This window comes from Silurus meridionalis, chromosome 13 (assembly GCF_014805685.1).
Source record: "Silurus meridionalis isolate SWU-2019-XX chromosome 13, ASM1480568v1, whole genome shotgun sequence".
Taxonomy (NCBI): domain Eukaryota; kingdom Metazoa; phylum Chordata; class Actinopteri; order Siluriformes; family Siluridae; genus Silurus; species Silurus meridionalis.
The window spans coordinates 13,943,757-13,965,155 of record NC_060896.1 but is presented as its reverse complement, the minus strand read 5'-3'; the positions used below and the strand labels follow the sequence as shown (position 1 = coordinate 13,965,155).

General features: G+C 39.4%; 1 protein-coding gene across 1 annotated transcript in view; it reads left to right on the top strand.

Moving 5' to 3' along the window:
• Window positions 1–21,399, top strand: part of igf1ra (insulin-like growth factor 1a receptor) — an 88,430-nt gene that overhangs the window by 63,160 nt on the left and 3,871 nt on the right. Inside the window, exons 3-19 of the mRNA XM_046865138.1 lie at window positions 1,505–1,808; window positions 2,438–2,574; window positions 2,843–2,987; window positions 4,337–4,545; window positions 4,736–4,862; window positions 5,232–5,458; window positions 5,771–5,938; window positions 6,602–6,809; window positions 10,415–10,698; window positions 11,022–11,164; window positions 11,251–11,416; window positions 11,634–11,736; window positions 11,826–11,896; window positions 12,475–12,704; window positions 17,521–17,628; window positions 18,471–18,633; window positions 18,820–18,949. Of these exons, the coding sequence (XP_046721094.1) occupies window positions 1,505–1,808; window positions 2,438–2,574; window positions 2,843–2,987; window positions 4,337–4,545; window positions 4,736–4,862; window positions 5,232–5,458; window positions 5,771–5,938; window positions 6,602–6,809; window positions 10,415–10,698; window positions 11,022–11,164; window positions 11,251–11,416; window positions 11,634–11,736; window positions 11,826–11,896; window positions 12,475–12,704; window positions 17,521–17,628; window positions 18,471–18,633; window positions 18,820–18,949 (2,923 nt within the window). The remainder of the gene's footprint in view (window positions 1–1,504; window positions 1,809–2,437; window positions 2,575–2,842; window positions 2,988–4,336; window positions 4,546–4,735; window positions 4,863–5,231; window positions 5,459–5,770; window positions 5,939–6,601; window positions 6,810–10,414; window positions 10,699–11,021; window positions 11,165–11,250; window positions 11,417–11,633; window positions 11,737–11,825; window positions 11,897–12,474; window positions 12,705–17,520; window positions 17,629–18,470; window positions 18,634–18,819; window positions 18,950–21,399) is intronic.

Genomic DNA, 21,399 nt, shown 5'->3' with positions numbered 1-21,399 from the left:
TGTAGACAATAGGGTCAGTTCCCTCAGCACTCCAACAATCCTTACTGACTTCATCTAAACACTGAAAAGTCAATAAGATTCTTTGATGAACACCTAATTCGAAACACACCCATTCCTTGTTCTCCTCTTTCTCTCCACAATTTTGTTTTACTTTCAAGTTTCTCACGCTCTAACGCAGGACTTAGATGCAAGCGAGCCAACGGCAAATACTTGGACACCAGATTATATGTTCTTCTGGAAATATCATGGTGTCACCTACCACTCCTTTAACACATCATTGTTATTTAAAAGTAATTTTCCATGTTTATATCTGCTCCTAGAAACAGGAATATGTAAAGACTAAGTTGGCAAGAAAGCATTGTAGAAACAATGTGTTTAATGTGAACATATATGAGAATTTCTCCAGTGAAATAATTTAAATATCCTAGCTATTATAAATAAATCAGCCAATTAAGTAAGAGAGAACTTACACGGCTGTCATCAAGGCAAGAAATGAATTACCAGAAACGTTTTTGCTGCATGTACAAAGATGCTATAAAAGGCGTGCCAGCACACCAGTTATGAAATGAGCTGTCATCCCTTTTTACCATGTCATTCCTTGCTGTGTGGTTTGTTTAGGAATAATTTGAGCATTCTTTATCCAGCAGGAGTTATTTCTCCCTAAAGCCAGTTTGATGAGAACACAAAGTGCAGATTATGGTTAAAGTTGTTCAGTAAAAGCCAGGGTATCTGCAGCGATAGGTTATGCAGCGATCTTATGTTCTATAACAATTTACATTTCCATCTTTGTAACACTTTTGCCCTGCAGGCATGTGTTGAACAGCCACCAACTAGGCTGTCTGGGGTCATTGTGTAATGCCATGTCTTTAAAACACTTAGGTTTTAGTCTGGGTCTGTTCACTTGAAGTTCCAGGGCTGCTGACAGGCTTTGCCTTTGGGCCTGCAGGACACTTTTCCACATGCTGTCGGAACAAACTGCATTCAAGTGGCTGTCATGACACTGGATTTTCTTTAATCTACTTATCATTCTTTCTTGACTTTCCCCTTCTTTTCAGTTTCTTTAGCAATCCCTATCTGGGATAATATTTATTTAGTCAGGCCCCAGCAGCAGTTTACTAAAAAGGCTGTCACAAAGCAGCAGGGGCCCTATAAAAACATGCCATACAGTACAACTCGAAGTGGCACTGCCTCCATTTTTTTTCTCTCTTCAGGACTGTTGTACAGACCACTAATCAGTCAACTGCCTTCCAAACTTCTGGGAGCAAAGCACAAACATATGTGCATGTCTTAAGCTTTCAGTCTAATTGGTATCTTGGTAAAAGATCTAAACATTCCTGTGATATAGAGTAGAGATAATAATTAGTACTCATTAGACTGTTTCAGCTTTTGGCAAAACGAAGAGTTGTAGCTGTATTGTAACATGAATTTATGGTCTGGAATGAGGACAATACATCATTCAACTGTCTGCTAATTCTCTTCGTATTTTTGGGTTTTATTTTTCTAGCATGTCTATCAAAATGTGAGGGTCAAGCCTGCACGGATTCAGGCGAGTGCTGCCACCCACAGTGCCTGGGGAGCTGTACGGAAGCCGGAAATGACATGGCGTGTGCTGCCTGCCAGCATTATTCCCACGAGGGCCGCTGTGTGCCAGACTGTCCTCCTGGCACCTACCGTTTCGAGGGCTGGCGCTGCATCACAAAGGAAGTATGTGCCCAGGTCCACCTGCCCAGCGAAGTGGACTTCGTCATCCACGATGGCGAGTGCATGCCCGATTGTCCACCCGGCTTCACTCGCAATGAGAGCCAAAGGTTTGTTTTGTTGTTTAAATGTTAGAACTGAAGTTAAAATTTAGTTAACATTAATTTGGTATCCTTATGTTGCATAATATCAAATAAGAATTGGAAATAATCTGTTTTTAAATCTTTCATTTTGAGGTGTTTTCATTTAGAGGTGTTTTTAAATGTACTTTTAGAGAGCTTGCTAAGAGGCAACAAAATAGTAATCTAATGAAACTTTCTTGTGCCCACATCTGCCCTGCTTACATGGCTAACTATTCAAGCTCTTTGCCCTTGCCCTGATATGGAAGCGCTCAAGGCAAAATGTGTTGTTTTGACATTAGTGAATGAAGGAAGTGGACTGCCAAGTAAATAGGGACTTGTGTTTCAGTTCTGCAAACACAAGCTGTTTTTTTTCCTCTTGAACTTTTATCTTTTATAACCTTCAGAAAAAAACCTGCAATTTACTTTGCTGTTTGAAGTTTAACCATTACATAAAGTTACATGTTGGTTTTACTTTCAGTCAGGAAAGAGAATTTATATTATATAGTATTCCTGTTGAGGTTTACTGGAATTTGTCAGCTCAGAGTGTTCTGGTCTGTCCTTGACATTTTCTTTTATATTTTTTTTCTCCCTCTTTCTCTCTCTCACTCCTCTTACAGTATGTTTTGTAGTGCGTGTAATGGCCTCTGTGATAAGGTCTGTGAAACTAAAACCATCGACTCGGTGGATGCTGCCCAGTCCCTGCAGGGCTGCACTGTCATCAAAGGCAACCTGCACATTAATATTCGTCGAGGCAGTAAGTATTAAGGACAAAGTGAAAACTCCTTCCGGCACACTTCTTTTCAACTTATTTTAGAGTACTTTATTATACTGCATTATTGCGATATGTACTCAGCATACACTATTGTTTTCAAAGCCAAATTAACTGATATGTACCATATCCTTACTATTCAGTGTGAGGCTTCACTACTTTATATTACTGTTCAGTGTGAGGGTTTATGACTGCATTTACTGTGCACTATAGTAACAAGTCTTTTCACCTATCTTTCTGCATTTTTCTCTAGACAACATTGCTTCAGAGCTGGAGAGTTTCATGGGCTTGATTCAAACAGTGACTGGCTATGTACGCATCAAGCACTCTCACACTCTGGGCTCACTCTCATTCTTGAAAAGTCTGCGCTACATTAATGGAGAGGAGCTTTTAGACCAGTAAGACTCTACTTTTCGTGTTGTTTTGTCCATGATATGTCAGCTCTCATTCTTTTTGTGACTCCTGAGGGGTCATATACTTTTACTAAACCATTTACACACAGTCTAACAGGTCACTCTGCCATTTTTCTAAAATTATATTTTTTTGAAAATGGGTTTAAAACCTGCATGAAACTAGATTACCTGCAGGAGATGCTGGTGTACATTTATTTTTCTTTATAGGAACATGAGGATTCATATAGCATCAGGAAATAAAAAAACTAATCCAATTTTTTCTTATGCATCACTTTTTCCTTTGGCTCATTCTAACTGCCTGCTGATTCAAATTATTCACTGGCACAGGATTTGTCAACGTATTTTTTTTCTAGTCTTTGGATTTTTTAGGTTTCTAATGGAATGTGTAAAATGTCATAAGCTATCATGCTTTTTGGCCTACAACTCACTCACATATTGCAGAAAATGATTTTCATGTATGTAACTCATAATACTGCAATACAGTTTTAAATACATCTGCTGGGAGTCTGTAAGTCAATATATTTAGTACATGCGATTGAACAAGTTGGAGCTAAATTTGGGCCTTAGCATGATGTCAGACACAAGTAATTTTGCTTCAGGTAAAATGTCTAGGAAGTTTAGAGGACGAAGGTGAAAAAGGTCGTGAGAAAGCCTTTCTTTGTTCTCAGGTTTCATCTTGTAGGGGGCCTGTATGTGTGTGATGAGCATTCCCCACATTCTTTAGATGTTTTGTTGAACTAAACATACCCAAAGTGCAGATTACTTCCACACAGGCTCAGTGTGAGAATGAAACACAATATCTCCACTTTAGTGGACTCAAATCACATAAATGTTATGCCTGATTTTTTCAAATACAAAAACACGGGTCGGAGATATCAAATGTGTTCAGTTAGAATAACTGTAATATAGCTGTATTGTTTTGTCCTCTTTTTAAGAGTAATATTATAAGTAGGTACATGAATGTACAAAAACGCTACAATTATACAGTAGTAATAATACAATCATTCTATTTCATTTCCCTGACTGCCTTTGTACCACTTTATTCTGAAAGAGCAGATTAAACGACAGTTTACTAAAAAAATATTAATGTACTATAATATTCTATATCACTGGGTTTGGACTCTAAATGGTCATATGTGTGATCCCCATTGCTAAAGTGTAGATTATGAAATGATTAGAAAATGATTAAAGAGTCTGTAAATAGATAGAAATTAGTTTGTAGTGTAAAACATTTAAGTTAGAAGACACACGGAGCAACACAAGTACTCTTGTTCTGATAGTATGATCTTTTGGTTTTGCTAACACTTACTCTTGGTGTTATTTGTGTGAAACAGAATGTATGCCTTCTCAGCACTGGATAATCAGCACCTACAGTATCTGTGGGATTGGAGCCAGCACAACCTTACAATCCGTGCAGGGAAACTTTTCTTCCGCTCCAACCCTAAACTCTGCATGTCCGAGATTCGCAAGATGTGGGAGAAGACCGGTGTGAGTGAGAAGATGAAGGAAGATGATGTTCGCAACAACGGGGAACGAGCTAGTTGTGAGTGACCTTAGGATTTTTGTTTTGTTTTTGTTTTTGTTAAACAATCTAGATCTAAAATCTTGTCACCATGTCTAAAGTAGAAATTCAGCAAGATTGAAGTTCCATTACATTTCTTGAGGCATCTGCCAGTGAACAGTGCCAAGACACAAATCTCGAATATGGATCTCTTTTGTGTTTTTTCCCTAAGGTGAAAGTCATATTCTAAAATTCAAGTCCAACAGCACACAGAGCAATCGAATAAAACTAACCTGGGAACGCTACCGACCACCAGACTACAGAGATCTCATCAGCTTTATAGTCTACTACAAGGAAGCGTGAGTGTTTCTGTTGGCCTACATTCATATGTGTATTAGTTTAAAAAGTCTGGGACAAGGCTCAACTTCTGAATAAAATAAAGAACATTCTAAAATCTGTTCCTGGTTAGCAAATCAAAGATGTGATTCCTGCTCTGTAATGATCCAATCTGCTGTTAAGACAATAAACTCTAAACAGCTTTCAGAGGAATCCTTTTTTTTATGTGGCTTCATTAAACAGAAAGCATCTTAGGGTTGCACAATGTAATAAGACATGTCCAATCCTAAATCAAAGTAACATGCATTTACCAATTTCATCTTTTCAAATTGGAAAATATTAAAATGCTTCTATATTTAAAATGCTTTTAATGATTGGTTTCTGTGACACAGGCCATTTCAGAACATCACAGAGTTTGATGGACAGGATGGCTGTGGGTCCAGTTGGACCATGGTAGACGTGGACCTCCCACAAGAGAAATCATTGGATCCAGGAGTTCTACTCTACCCATTAAAGCCCTGGACGCAATATGCCATATTTGTGAAAGCCATCACCCTGGTGATGGAGGATAAACATGGAGCTAAAAGCGAAGTGGTCTATATCCGTACCAAAGCTTCGGGTAGGTAACCAGCTAATGATCCAAAAGAAAGCAGTATGTGTTGCAGTCATGGTTAATGAATTTATATAAATATATGTGATGTACGATCTAGTGGAATTTACTATACTGGAAATAAATTAAGTCTTTTTAATTTAATATTATTGATGTGATTTCTTGCAGTAAAAACTTTTTTAACAGTGACTCATCGCAAAATTTGTACATCAGATTTGCTTTTTTATAAGCTTAAAGAGCATACATAGCTGCTGTCACCTTTAAACCGACATTATATCTTTTGTTCAAAAAGGAAAGATTGATTATTTGTTCACTTCACAGAGCCCTCAATGCCTAGGGATGCCCGTGCATATGCAAATTCATCCATGTCTCTAGTGGTGAAGTGGTCTCCTCCGGTTTCCCGAAATGGAAATTCTACCTTCTACCTTCTTCGCTGGCAACAGCAGCCTGAGGACCATGAGCTCTATCAGCACAACTACTGCTCAAAAGGTAAAGAAGCACTCTTTTGTCCCAACCTTTTTTTCTTTTATTATATAACCCTCAAAAAGCCTTCATATTGCACCAAGCATTTTGTTATTGACTTTGCTCATTGTTGTGAATGAATTTTTCCAGAAGTTCCAGAAGTACTTGTGTGTATAAAAAAACAAAGAAATTGTGCAATTATTAACTGATGTCTGTGAATTTAACCATGGAATATTTGTTGGTGCCAACTGAACTGGACTACTATTCAGTAGGTCTTTGCCCGTGATAGCCTCCGATTCTTGTTTGTACGTGGCAGGAATGAAACCTGATGTGCTTTTGTAGTCCTTTTACTTGTTTTGCACACTCTGCGTTGCTGTTCACATCATTTATAAAAATATTTTTCTGTTGTCTCAGGCTTTCTGTCAGCTCAAACCATTCTGGCCATTCTCCTCAGACCTTTGTGGTCCTTAAACCTTTTTCATCTGGTAGAACTGCTGCTCACTGGATGTTTTTTGTTTTCTTTACTCTGCGGCCAATTCATTTTGTATTCTATCCTATTATACCTGCATTTACTTCACCATACAGTTTGTAGGTATATAATTACAGACTGCTTTCTTCTACTCTGTCCATGAGTGGAAAGTGACCACAAGCTAAGTGTAGTAACATCATAGTAACTTTACTTGCCCACAGAACTGAAGATCCCAATCCGCATCTCAGCCACATCTCTGTCAGAAGTGGAGGAGGACACTAAGCCCACTAAATCAGATGTGGCTGGTGGTGAGAAAGGCCAGTGCTGTCCGTGTCCCAAGACCAACGAAGCCATAAAGGCAGAGGCAGAGGAGCGTACCTTCAGCAAAGCATTTGAGAACTTCCTCCATAATTCTGTATTTACACCCAGGTACAGTAATTTCTGACTCAGGAGCAAATCTGTTTTTTGTTTTCCTGTATTTAATTGTATTTAATTATTTTAGCCCAACATTTAGTGGCAAATGTGCAACACTTAGCTTTATCTTAAATTAGCACTCTTGGTTGCAAAATTTAATAAAAATGTACAGTGTATACAGTACCAGCTAGTTAGTAGATTGAATCTGAATGCTAGAAACTTGAAGAGTGAGATGTTGGCTAATTTGATTACCGTATTTTTCGGACTATAAGCCGCTACTTTTGTCCCACGTTTTGAACCCCGCGGCTTAAACAACGAAGCGGCTTATGATTTTTTTCTGGGTTTTTCCCGGTTTCACAAACTTCAAGCCAAAAAACAGAACCCCATAACATTAGACCAATGAAATATCCGAACGGAAACGAAAAAATGCACCTCACCTGTGTTCTGAGGCGCACGGCTTCGGGAGAAAAAAGTTTTTTTTTATCTTTTGGCACGACGATGCCAAAAGATAAACTCCCGAGAGAAATAGTTGTGAAAGGAAGGAGGAAGACAGTGAACAATGACTTTCTTGGTAGGCTACTGTTTAGATACAAGCCGTTGTAACGCGTTGAGTCTGGGTGAAGGGAGAGCTCGCTAACTTCAGTTGCAAACGGAAATCATATACGCACAGACAGGTTTCCAAAACCCGTGCTTTTTAATTTTTCTTGGCAACAGCGTTACGGGTTAGTAAAAGAAACTTAGAAATGAGCATCAGAAAATAATAAGGACATAATCCTCAGTCTTGCACACATGCAGTAATAGCGATAAAATGCGGCAGCAGGCTATTCCCAAAATACTGCTATGCTTCTAAAGGAAGCGCAACATATTTCACCCGTTACACCGTGTAACAGACACTGTCTTTCGTTAAAGCCTGTGTAAAGTTCATTAGTTTGTGGCTTATAGACAGGTGCGGCTTATTTATGTTTAAAATAAAAATCTTTGTCAAATTCAGTGGGTGCAGCTTATATATGGGTGCGCTTTATAGTCCGGAAATTACGGTACTCTTGATACTTTATAGAATCCTTAAGTAGTTTGGTTAATAACTATTTAAAGTAATTATACGCATAATCTTATAACAACATATTAAACTAGCAATCCCAGGAATTAATCCCTGGCCAGGATGCGGTGGTTATTTAAAGTGACTGAATTAATCAAGTTGCATAATGTAAGATGCACTGGTAGCTTCCTGCCTAATATGCTTCATACTCTTCAGGCTCCCACAAGGAAGATGGCACTATATACATCTCAAAGCAGCACATATGGCACTGGTGATTGAGAGTCAATTAAAAAGATATTTTTCTCACTTCCTCTATTTCTATGCTACTCCTCTATCGTTGCCTCACACAGTCTTTTATTGTGCAGTTGTTTAGCTTGGAGTGACCCTCTGCCAGGATATGTACAGCACATTCATGTGGAATGTTAATGAATTTTACGGGAAGATCCCCACTGAGAGAGCCAGTTGAAAGGCAGGGGGAGAGAGTAAAAAGAGGACAGAACAGAAGAAGATTTGCCCTTTTTGGTCCCCTCATTCCCGCATGGTCATAGATTAGCTGTCTGGGCTCTAATCCAATTAGAAACCTTTATAATCGCTCAAATCACGGATGTGAGGTGTCTGCATTCTCTTTTACACACAGAGGGCAGGACCGAAAGGGAAAAGCATAATAGAGATCCACCCCAAAGCAATGAATCTATACACACTTCATCCTCATTTTTACCACCTCAGAGCAGGAAGCTGAGTTATCAAAGGATGCTTTGTGTTGTAGCTGTTGAAGCATTCCTGAGGTTTGCAGGTGTGAAGTCTGCCCTTAGGGCCTGGCATGGATGTGTATGTCTGGATGAGTCATTCTCGCTTTCTCAGCAGACTTTGTCAGGTGTCTTCGCCCGTCAGCATCTCGATTAATGTGTGTGTGTGAGTGTGTGTGAGTGTGTGTGTGTGTACGTGTCTGTGTGTGTGTGTGTGTGTGTGTGTGTGTGGTTAAATACAGCAGGAAGCAGGCCTATTCTGAGGAGACTCTCAGCCCTGCTTAAGATGGAGAAGGTGGATTGTCTTTTTTAACCTGAGTGTGCGTGGGTGAAAACGTTTGCGTGTAGGCTCCACATGAATAATTTAGGAACAATTCTGTCAGTAATGCTTGTATAGATTTGGATTAGTTTTTATGGACAGACATTAACCTCATTATTGAACAATCATTAATAATTATGGCACATTCAATTCAAATACTTAACCAGATGTACCAAAGGCTCCTGTAAAACTATCAAATGTAAAATCTTCAAGTTTTTGGAATTTATATGGGTGTGACCGGTAGGTGTCCATATATTTTGTCTGTAGAGTGTATATGCACGTCCATTTTTAATCACTTCATCTATGCATAGGCTGACATTATTTGCATAGGTGAGGTGCTTCAATACTTAAATGATTTAAAGACAAATAGAAGCCCTGATAAGTTACTCTTCCGTCATTTTTTATCTTCATAAAAGGTTCTTGGGGAAAAAAAACTGATTATTTTATTAATTGTTTTATCTTCTATAGTTGTGTGTCCTTCATGATCATAATCTCTGTCTGTATCCCACTTGTACCTGTCAATCTAATACTTTTAGTCAAACTCTTCATTACCAGTCACATCCATCTTGTTTTCTCATATCCAAGATCATTCCCTATATAGGGTCTGATTATAAATTCTTTGCAGAGATCCAGAACGAGCGAATCGGTACATGCCACCTAAAGATGGCGCTAGATAAGGCTATGGCTGCTGCACTTAAGCTTCATCTGTGAAGTGGCAGTGGCTCGATTAACATCTGGTAAACCGCAGTCTTTGGTGTGGCATGCATGTTTGAACAGTGCCAGGTGACCCACAGCTTTACCATCACAACACACAGGCATCCCTCACTTTGATGGGAGGAGAGTAAATGCAGTCATTCAATTTGAGCTGTGGCTTTGTGTTATATTGCGGCAGCAAAATATCAAGTGGTGTTGTGTGTTTCATAGCTCAAATGGTTGCATTGATTCAGTAGTTGCATATGCCAGTCAAGCTGTTTATTAGATTTGTACCCACCAGGAGTACGTATTCTTGCATACATACCGCAGACAAGCCTATTATGCTATAACATTATTTGCATCTAACAATGGACATGTGTGTATGTGGAATATCTAAATAAGTGTATTCTGAGTTGGATTCAGAATGTTCAGGTTTCAGGATACCAGCTGTTTTTTAGCCTTTTATAGTTCAGGTTCAGTGAATAGCTAATTTTAGTATTTTGTAGTGTCATGCTTTTTTTTGTCATACTGATTTACTCACACGTAGTGCATCCCACAGGGTTGTGCCATCACTGTGATTAAGTTTCAGATGTTGTGCTTTTTGAACAGAATTTGTTTGTGTGCTTTGTAAAGCCATGTAAAGAGTGCACTGGAATTTATTGGCCTACTGGTTTCATTCTTTAAATACCTTCTCTTCTCGTCTCGTCTCTTCTCTTCTCTTCTCTTCTCTCCTTTCTTCTCTTCTCTTCTCTTCTCTTCTCTTCTCTTCTCTTCTCTTCTCTTCTCTTCTCTTCTCTTCTCTTCTCTTCTCTTCTCTTCGACACAGACCACACAACAGCAGACGTCGCCGGGAGCTTTTTGTTGGGCTTGCTAATGATACATTGTCACGAGGCTTGGGTCAGAACGTGACCGCATTGGAAGGCAACATGACTGAACCAGAGCTTACAGAGCGAGTGTATCCATTCCTGGAAACCACATCTCAGACAGAGTTCATAGAGATCTTCAGCCTGCAACCATTCACTATCTACCGTATAGACATTCACGCATGCAACCATGAGGTCCAGCGATGCAGTGCAGCAGCCTTTGTCTTTTCCAGGACCAAACCTGCAGGTGGGGCCATTCAGTTTGTTTGCATCAATCCGGGTCACATTGTGGGCCCTGAGGAAAATGCCCTTAGTAGGGTACTGACAGGGAGCTTTCAGACAGGCTTAAATTTTAAAGCCACTGATCGTGTTCTGTTATTCCACAGCTAATAAACCTTTTATGCAAGCTAATCAGCAGTGCTAATTAGCCGTTATTGTGCTCATCATTGGCTAAGAATCCTGTACTAGATTGGGTACCTCAGTATTGTTATTTGTGGGTTAGAAGCTATGCTCATTACCTCTTGCGTGTGTACCGTGGCTTATATTGATTAACAACATTTGCTCCTCCAGAAAAAGCCGACAACATTCCCGGCCTGGTGACCCATGAGATGGATGAGAAGTCAGAAGGGACAGTTTTGTTGAGATGGCCCGAACCTCCACAACCCAGTGGTCTCATCCTCATGTATGAGCTCAAATTTCGCCTGGGCTCAGAGGTGAGTAACAGCATTAAAACATCCAAATAACACTCAGAATGACAGCACAGACTGAACATTTGCATGTACTGTATGTGTGTTTTCAGCCTGAGAAGCATGAGTGTGTGTCACGGCAACAGTACCGGGATCTTAGAGGAGCACGGCTGACCAACCTCGGTTTTGGCAACTATTCTGTCCGTGTGAGGGCCACCTCACTGGCAGGAAATGGCTCCTGGACTGAGCCAGTCTTCTTCTATGTACCTCAGTCCCAGAGTAAGCCACTCATTCACACTCTGTCTGACTTTTATTATAGAATTGATGCTTAACATTAGGGTTAGTACACCTTTCATGGAAAAAATATCCAATTGCAAAATACTAAGCCACTGTAGTTGAAGGCATTAATATAAATCAGTATATTTATTCTCAGTACATTTATCAGCATTTATTCAGTTTGATTTTGTGGTTATGGTTTTGTTATTTTTTTTAACAGAAGCCTATGACAATATGGTCTACCTAGCCATTACACTACCTATCATAGTGCTGATCCTATTTATCACTCTCATCGTCACCATCATCTTTGTCAAAAAAAAGAGGTGAGAAATTTGTTTTGGAACTTAAAACACTCAATTGATGCTAATATAATGTTAATGTAACCATTGTATCCTGTTCAACCCTCTCATAGGAACAGTGATAGATTGGGAAATGGAGTTCTCTATGCCTCTGTAAACCCAGAGTACTTCAGTGCAGCGGAGAGTAAGTACGGCTTTAACTGCATTCAGGTGATGTTTCAGATTGAGTAATACATTTATGCTACAGCAAAAAGCAACATAAGCACTGGACTCTTAAGTAGCGTGTGATCAATGTACAATATACAATGTCAGGTATTTTTATAGTATATAGACTAGAGATGCCCAAACCTTTTCTTATATAGAGGCCAAAAAAATCTAACTTGATTTATAGCCATGTGCTAAAAATGAATTGTATTATACCACCATAACATTATATTTAAATTAAAGATGCCATGGTTTCTCTCATTTATCATTTTAGAGCATTATTTTTTAGAGCATCTTTTTTCTATGCTTGCTTGATGTAATTTCTTTACATGCATTCATTTTCTGTAACCACATTTCCTGGTAATTTCCACATGCCCTTTAAGTTTTTGCATGTTTTTCATGTGCTGTATTTAATAATGTAATTCCACTGTGACTCAGACAAGACAAATAGATATAAAAATGCCCTTTCTTTTTAATATAGCACTGTATAGTATGGTATGGCATGAGTGAATGAACATTAAACAGAAATGTTTTGAACAAATGTTCTTTTTTGCAAAGTGTATGTACCAGATGAATGGGAGGTGGCTCGTGAGAAGATCACTCTGAGTCGAGAGCTGGGCCAGGGTTCTTTCGGCATGGTGTATGAGGGCATTGCGAAGGGTGTGGTCAAGGATGAACCTGAAACCAGGGTGGCCATCAAGACAGTTAATGAATCTGCAAGCATGCGTGAACGCATCGAATTCCTCAATGAAGCCTCTGTCATGAAGGAATTCAACTGTCATCATGTGGTAAGAAGCTGTCCCAGGACTGCGCTTGACTGTAGTTGATAGAGTAGTTTCATAATAGGACATGAGTTACTCCAAGAGGTGGCAAAAGTACACACATCCTTCACTTAAGTAGAAGTACAGATACTGATGTTTTAAAAGACACTGGTAAAAGTTGAAGTACTGGCTACACTTTTTTACTTACGTTAAAGTAAAGAAGTTTGGGCTCTGACTTGTACTTAAGTAAAAAAGTAGCCATTACTACTACCTGTTTTAGTGTCACGCTGGTAACTGGACGTCACATCATTGATTATATTGATACAAAATGAATTTCAAATAGCACACAAGCAGAAAAAAAGATGATAATGATCAGGTGATCAGGAATGTCTCTGTTCTGTCATGGTTACATTGCTGACTCCCTCTGTCTTATTCATGTTACCCCTAGACACCTTGTTGCCTTCGGCCTTGCTCATTATTAAGCTTGCCTATGTCCGTGGTGCGTGAAGGCTAGGAAAAATACACCAATGGCAGATTGAAAAAGACATTGACATTTCACCAAATAGATTAAAACTAAAGTATTTGAAAATGTAAGAAGTAGAAAGTACAGATAGTTTGTAAAAATGTATGAGTAAAAGTAAAAAGTTGTTAAAAAAATTAATAGTGAGGTAAAGTATTGAGACCAGAAATCTACACAAGTACAGTAACTAAGTATTTGTACTTCGTTACTTTCCAACTCTGGTTATTCCTTTTAAGGGGAGTGATCTTAACTCATTAACTCTGGATATTCAATTGAATAAATTTTTATTTGTATCGTGCTTTTAACAATAGACATTGTCTGAAAGCAGCTTGACACAGATAATGCGGTAAGAAAGAATGAATAATGGATCCTCAGGCCGTTGATGTGAAACCAGCCCCAGCTGCACAGAGTGGCCTCCGATCAAAGAGAACACCATCCAGAAGCAGGCCAGGACGAAGCAGGCAGATCCGAGAGGAGAGGGGCAGGAACAGTGGTCACAGGAGCAGCATGTTTAACTCGACTTAGAGCGAGAGAGAGAGAGAGAGAGAGAGAGAGAGAGAGAGAAAGTGAAGAGAAGTGACAAGGGAGGGAAATATATGGGTTATTAAGTATCCTTGTTGTTGTATAAAAGTTAAGGACACTGAGAATTTGGGGACTCCAGCAAGACTCGCTGTGGCAGCATAACTAAAAGGGAGAGCCAGAATGGTAACACAGACATAAAGTATCTCTGTGATAAAAGACGACCCACCACATCACTGTCAACAAACCTGAGTGAACATGTGAGAGTGAGGGGACGACAGCATACAAATATCCCAGTTTACCAAACACTTTATATCCATGATCCCTCCAGATCTGATTACTGATAAAAGACTTGACTAAATAAATATGTTTTCAGCCTCAACTTCACACTGAGACTGAAATAATTATGGGGCTCCGTATAAGAAAGATCTGCCACCTGCTGTAGTCTGTATTATTTGAGGTACCAACAAATAGCCTGCACCTTTTGATCTAAGTAGGCGTGGGGGATCATTTTGGTACAGAGTTTCACTTAGACACTGCAGCACGAGACCGTTAAGTGCTTTATACGTCAGTAGTAGTATTGTATAATCAATGAAAGATTTAATTGGGAGCCAGTGTAGAAGTGTAGACTGATTAAAACAGGGGTGATGTGGTCATATTTTCTAGATTTAGTAAAGACTCCTGCTGCTGCATTCTGGACTAACTACAGCTTATTTATGCACTTACTCGAACACCCAGATAGTAAAGCATTACAGTGGTCTAATATAGACAAAGTATTTTTTCTGCATCCTGTAACGACATCATATTTAAAATTTTAGCAATATTTCTAAGGTGAAAAAAAGGCAGTCCTGGTAATACTATTCACATGAGCCTCAAAGGACAGACTATGGTCAATAATCACACCAAGGTCTTTGACTGCTGTACACACTGAAACAAAAAACACCATCCAGAGATGCTACGTAATCGAAAAGTTTACTTCTAGCTGCATGTGGTCCTAGTAAAAGCACTTCTGTCTTATCCGAGTTGAGCAGTAGAAGGTTATCAAGCATCCACTGTCTAATGTCCTTTACACACTCCATAACATTGTTAAGCTGATTTCTCTCATCTGGCTTTGCTGAAATATACAATTGTGTATCATCAGCATAGCAGTGAAAGCGAATACCATGTTTATGTATGATTTCACCCAGAGGCAGCATATATATTGAGAAAAGCACTGAGTCTAAGACAGATCCTTGCGAAACATCAAACTTTACCTCAGAGTGTGTGGAGAACTCACCATTTACATCAACAAAAAGATAGCAATCAGTCCTATAAGACCTAAGCCTGGAGAGAGCTGTTCCCTTTATTACAACAACATGTTCTTGTCTAGAAAGGAGGATATTATAATCAATGGTTTCAAAAGCTGCACTAAGGTTGAGCAAAACAAGTAAGGATACACAACCCTGATCAGAGGCCAATAGCCGGTCATTTACCGTTTAGCCAGTGCTGTCTCTGTGCTATGATAAGGACTAAATCCTGAATGATACATTTAAAAAAGGATATTCCTAAGTAGGTGTGAGCAGAACTGCTGTACTACAACCATTTCTAAAATCTTGGAGATAAAGGAGATGTTTGATATTGGCCTGTAGTTGGACAGTTGACAGGGGTCAAAGTCGAATTGAAGAGTTTATTATTTTTCAAACAGGTTTAATTACTTCTTGAATTATCGGTTTTAAGAAACTAAAGAATACAAGTTGTTGATTTTTAATGAGGAAATAAATTTAATTATGTAATTTTGTCTGTTATAATTATAGTGCTATCTATGGGGTTATTTATAAAATAGTTTGGATTTATATTAATCTTTTGGATGTATTGCCTGGTGTTTTCAATTTTATTATTGAAACAGTTTTTAGAAATCAAGACTTCCTATTGATGGTTTGCCTGTGGTTTGCCTATGCCCTGTTAATTTTGCTACCGTATTAAATAAAAATCTAGGATTTATGCTAAAATACTGTCAGTTTGGTTTGCAGTCATTTACTTTCTAATTTAGGAGTGGTCTTTTTTAAGGTGTGTGTACTGTGAGGGAAAAAATTATTTAATCCACATTGATTTTGTACGTTGGCCCGCTGACAAAGAAATGATCAGTCTATAATTTTAATAGTAGGTTTATTTGAACAGTGAGAGACAGAATAAAAAAATTAATTGATTTGCATTTTAATGAGTGAAATAAGTATTTGATCCCCTATCAATCAGCAAGCTTTTTGGCTCCCAGGTGTATTTTATACAGGTAACGAGCTGAGATTAGGGGAGTGCTCCTAATCTCAGTTTGTTACATGTATAAAGCATGTCCACAGAAGCAATCAATCAATCAATCAATCAAATTCCAAAATCTCCACCATGGCAAGCCAGAGAGCTGTCAAAGGATGTCAGGGACAAGATTGAAGACTTACACAAAGCTGGAATTGGCTACAAGACCATCACCAAGCAGCTTGGTGAGAAGGTGACAAAATTTGGTGCGATTATTAAAAAATAACTGTCAATCTGGCTCGGGGTGGGGCTCCACGCAAGATCTCACCTCGTGGAGTTCAATGATCTTGAGGACGGTGAGAAATCAGCCCAGAACTACACAAGAGGATCTTGTCAATGTTCTCAAGGCAACCAGGAGCATAGTAACCAAGAAAACAATTGGTAACTTCTGCAGCGCCTGCAAGGTTCCCCTGCTCAAGAACGCACATGTACAGGTCAACGTTGAAACCTAAATGATATGAAGAGGATCTGCAAAGAGGAGTGGGAGAAAATCCCTCCTGAGATGTGTGCAAGTAGTTATTTGTAGTTATTCTGTCTCTCACTGATCAAATAAACATTATTAAATGTAAACAAATTCAAATTATAGACTGATCATTTCTTTGTCAGTGGGCAAACATCCAAAATCAGCAGGGGGTAAAAAAATCACTGTATAAAAATTATACAACGGTGCAAATTTTTTCTCCCTGATCATTTTGGTTTTAAGGGGCGCTACATCATCTAGAGCAGTGGTCCCCAACCCCTGGGCCGCAGACCAGCACCGGTCCGTGGGTCAATTGGTACCGGGCCGCACAGAAAGAATACATAACTTACATTACTTCCGTTTTATTTATTATCTGATTCTGAACAATGTTTATTTTGGAAAAATACCAGATTCTTTCCACCACATCTGTCTATGACTCACTCTTGATGCATGTCATGATGCCTTGGGCACATGTTTTACCTCCATCCTCTACCTTCTTAAAGGGGCTGCTCCGGGCCGCTAACACACAATACATTACTGCTAAATTAAAACCCACAAGCGAGCAAAATTAACACAAAACAACACAGTGGATTCACGTTTATTATTATATTTAGAAAATACCAGTTTTTATGCCGGTCGTGTCATTTTATTTTGTTGCATTTATCCGCCACACCTTAAAGGCCGGTCCGTGAAAATATTGTCCGACATTAATCCGGTAAGTGGCGCAAAAAATGTTGGGGACCACTACTCTAGAGTGTAACGGAAAGCTGATTTCAGGCATTCAGTGACCCAGTCGAGCTCTGCGAGTTAGAGATCTAATTAATGCCCATAACTCCGGAAGATTATTGATAAAACATGCTGCTGTATAGTTGAAGTGAATGTACGCTTAAGAGGGTAAAGTGTCGAGGTACTTTTGACTGAGACTGATTTACTGAGATACAGTAATGATCTACAATAGTTTCAGACTGTGGAATTATGACTAAATCTTTTCAGATCATATTACCACATGAGCAGGACATGCTGGTGTTCATAATGATCCTTATCTGTTATTCTTCAAGGTACGGCTGCTGGGAGTTGTTTCACAAGGCCAGCCTACCCTTGTGATAATGGAGCTGATGACACGAGGTGACCTGAAGAGCTACCTCCGCTCCCTGCGCTCAAAACAGGTATTGGAGCCCTCTACTACTCTTCATACTTTTTGCCTGCATATAGAGCTGCCAAAACCATCTTTTGTATAGAAGTGAATGTGATTTTCAGTTTTTCTAAATTCAGGCTTTAGATCTAGATGCACTTTATAGTCACAAAAATATGGACACCCAGCTATTACCTGACCATTCCAGCATCACAGTGCCACTTTGCACAAAATGAGGTTTACTGGTGTGAAAGAGCAATAATGATCTGCACAGAGTCTTAGCTGAAACCACACTGATCACTTTTGAGATAAATCGGAATGCTCTCTGCCCCTCAAGGCCCAACCTTGCTAATGTTTTTTAGCTAAATGAGCGCATCTCCACACAAACATGCCCTAGAATAGTGGAGGTTTTAACAGTAATGAGAACAAAATCTGTAATGAGATGTTCAAAAACATATCACTATGATTTGTCAGGTGTCCATAAACCTTTGGCCATCTAGTGTATATTACACTATCAGACATTTTCGACTTTCTTTGTGAAACAGACTCTCAATACAATGTACTGTACTTACTGTATTTACCACAATAATGTGGTTTGTTCATTTACAGAACATGCAGTATTTTCTGCACAGATCTTTTGTGCTTATTGTTCTTAGCAGTAACAATGTTGCCAAAATGTTTGACCAGGTCTCAGTGCCAGTTCATTTGTGTGTGTGTCTCTCTGTCCCACATTCCCTCCTTTTCTTCTTGCATTTTGTGCTGATAAAAGCTTCATATTATCCTTTTCTGTAGTGCAGAAACAACAGTACAATGAAAAAAAGAGTTGTAATCAAATAACACTTTATGTATTATGAATTATTTTCTCCGGCTTTACAGCAAGGTTCATGCAGCCAGGCCCTCCCGCCGCTGAAGAAGATGATTCAGATGGCCGGTGAGATATCCGACGGCATGGCATACCTCAACGCAAACAAGTTTGTCCATCGGGACCTTGCTGCCAGGAACTGCATGGTGGCCGAAGACTTCACTGTTAAAATTGGAGGTGATTAATAGTCACACATACTCCAGAACCATTCAGCAAGCCAAATGTAATCTTTTAGTAGAAGTTGAGGGCACTCGGGAACAGCCTCATAAATCTTACTGGGACTTTAATGCAAAGGTGCTGAAAAGAACCAAACCACTGTATTATGCCTGCTTATTCATTACATGCTGTTTTTTCTTTTTTCAGATTTTGGCATGACACGGGACATTTATGAGACTGATTATTATCGGAAAGGAGGCAAAGGACTGCTGCCGGTTCGCTGGATGTCCCCGGAGTCTCTAAAAGATGGCGTGTTCACCACAAACTCTGATGTCTGGTATGAGCACACCCACAGTCCTCACTGGTTGTGTAAAAGTGTGCATGTATGTGTGTTTTTGGGTAGCAAGCAGATCTAAATTACATGTCTCTAGTGCAAATATTTCAGCAGCTCCCATTTTCTAACTGCCTGTTTCTATGAAGTGTTAATTAAGGACGCACCGGTTGGCCAGCTATAATTAGTCTTTTTTCCGATTTTTCCGGAAGTGTGTCCGCGTGCACAGACTACATTTGTAGGCCTAATCATTATTCCGATCAGTATTTCAAAATCTGTGCACAGGACATGACGTTTCTGCAGTGTCTGCAAAGGACAAGTTAATCGCGGAGGAACAACAGTGAAGACATTCGTCAAAACAAATTTGATCAGACATTTAAAAGTTCATCCCATGCAGAGCAAACTCGCTGTTGGTGATGCACGATGAGATTTCGGAAGAAGATTCTAAAGTGATTTAGGATACAGGCAGCCTGGAAATGCAAAGCTACCTGTCTGAGGCACAGAAACCAAAAAGCAAACAGTCGTTGGGTTTCCTTTACACCAAATTTAACGAAATAAACGAAAACAAATGCTGAATGCTGATTAAATAACATCTTTGTTTAGAGTGTTGAATGCGTTTTAATTGAGTTGTTTGGGTTGTGGATTGTGCGGTTGTTGCCTTTAATTTTACATGGTTACTGTTAATGTTTTCATTTAAGGCCAGTTTTAACCCAATTTAAAAACAAAAGCTAAATGCTTTTGTCAGTACCATCTATGTTTGTATTGAATGTAGGCGCTTACTGCGCAGTTACTGCTGTTAAATTCAGATGGTTACAGTTATTGTTTTCAATAGTTAAAACCAAGTTTGGCCTGTTAAATGACAAATAAAGATTTTGTTTATGTATACTTTCATGCCACTTTATTCAGCATTGACATAATGGTACACCATTTCTTGTGTACAGTTTTCCAATCGTGTGTGTATTGCACCAGTTTGATGTATTACTGCACTCTTAACATCCTCCAGATGTGCGCTAATGATGGGCTCAAGGGTAAAAGCTCCAACCCCACTGCCCTGTCTTTGTTCCGGATGGGCCGCTTTTGAAGTCCTCCGCATGAATGCTCATATAAACCTTACCCTTAGGTGTCTTCATTTGTTCCTTGTTTTTTTCCTTCCTCTCTAAAACCGTCCCTGCTTTGCTGTGGTTTTGCTTTTCTACACAGTTTCGTTGCAGCCAATTAGATACAAGTCACTGTTATAGCAGGCCCACTTTAAGAGCGCTGGAGCTGTGCCTCAGATCCTGGGCCAGTGCAGAAAATGTGTCCACGGAGAGTTAATGAATAATGACTAGCAATAGGGAGAACTGTAAAAGTGCTATTTGTGTATGTGTGCTTGTTCTGCTCTGCTGCTGCTCTATCTTTCCTGCTGCTTGAGAACATATAGATGTATTTGCATTTTTATTTTTTTTAGATGGCCAAGAAAAGTACAGCATATAAATAAAAATAGTAGTTATTGTGGTAAATAAATGCTACAGAGGGAGTTGTGTTTATATAGAATTTGCGTATGAGAAACCTCTATTTTCCAGGTAAGGGATTGGAAAGGGCTCACAGAGTCCCACTGCTCTGATAAACTTTTGCCTTAAAGGTGCATCGATTTGATTGGCTTTTGTTTGCCATTGCAATCGAAGAGCCAGAGGACTTATACCACTGTCATGTGAAGTAAATAACATTATCTTTTTAAAATGGCACCTGTCAAGGTGTGGGATATATTAGGCAGTAGGTGAACAGTTAGATCTAAAAGATGATGTGTTGAAAGCAAAGAAATTCTGAGTGGCATTTCGTGATGGTCGAATTGTGTTGGCTAGATGAGTTTGTCAGAGCACCGAAAGTGCTCCAAGGAAGGTGAACCTCAAACCCAGCAAAACCAAACTGCTGGTCCTCCCAGGTGATTCATCTCCAGGTCAGAATCTCAGAATATCTCTTCATAACTCTATGCTCAATGCTCTCCCCTTCAGTCACTGCTCACAATCTTGGGATAACTATGGACAATCAACTGTCCTTCTCCTTACATGTTGCTAATGTGACTCGTTCTTGTGGATTTCTTCTCTATAACACCCGAAGGATTCAACCATTTCTGTCCACGCAGGCTGCTCCGATGCTTGTTAAGTCTCTTGTCATTTGGAGACTGGACTGCTGCAACTGTCTGCTGGCAGGTCTTCCTCTGAGTGCTATTCGTACACTGCAAATGATCCAAAACGCAGCTGTGTGACTTGTGTTTAACCTGCCAAGTTCTCCCACACCACCCTACTGCTGTGCTCTGGCTTCCGGTAGCTGCATGTATCAGATGCAAAACACTGATGCTTGCCTACAAAGCCAAAAATGGATCAGCACCATCTTACCTTAGAGACCTTATTACATCTCGCACTGGACCACACTGCCTGAGATCCTCCAGCACTGCTCCACTGGTACCACCTTCTCTC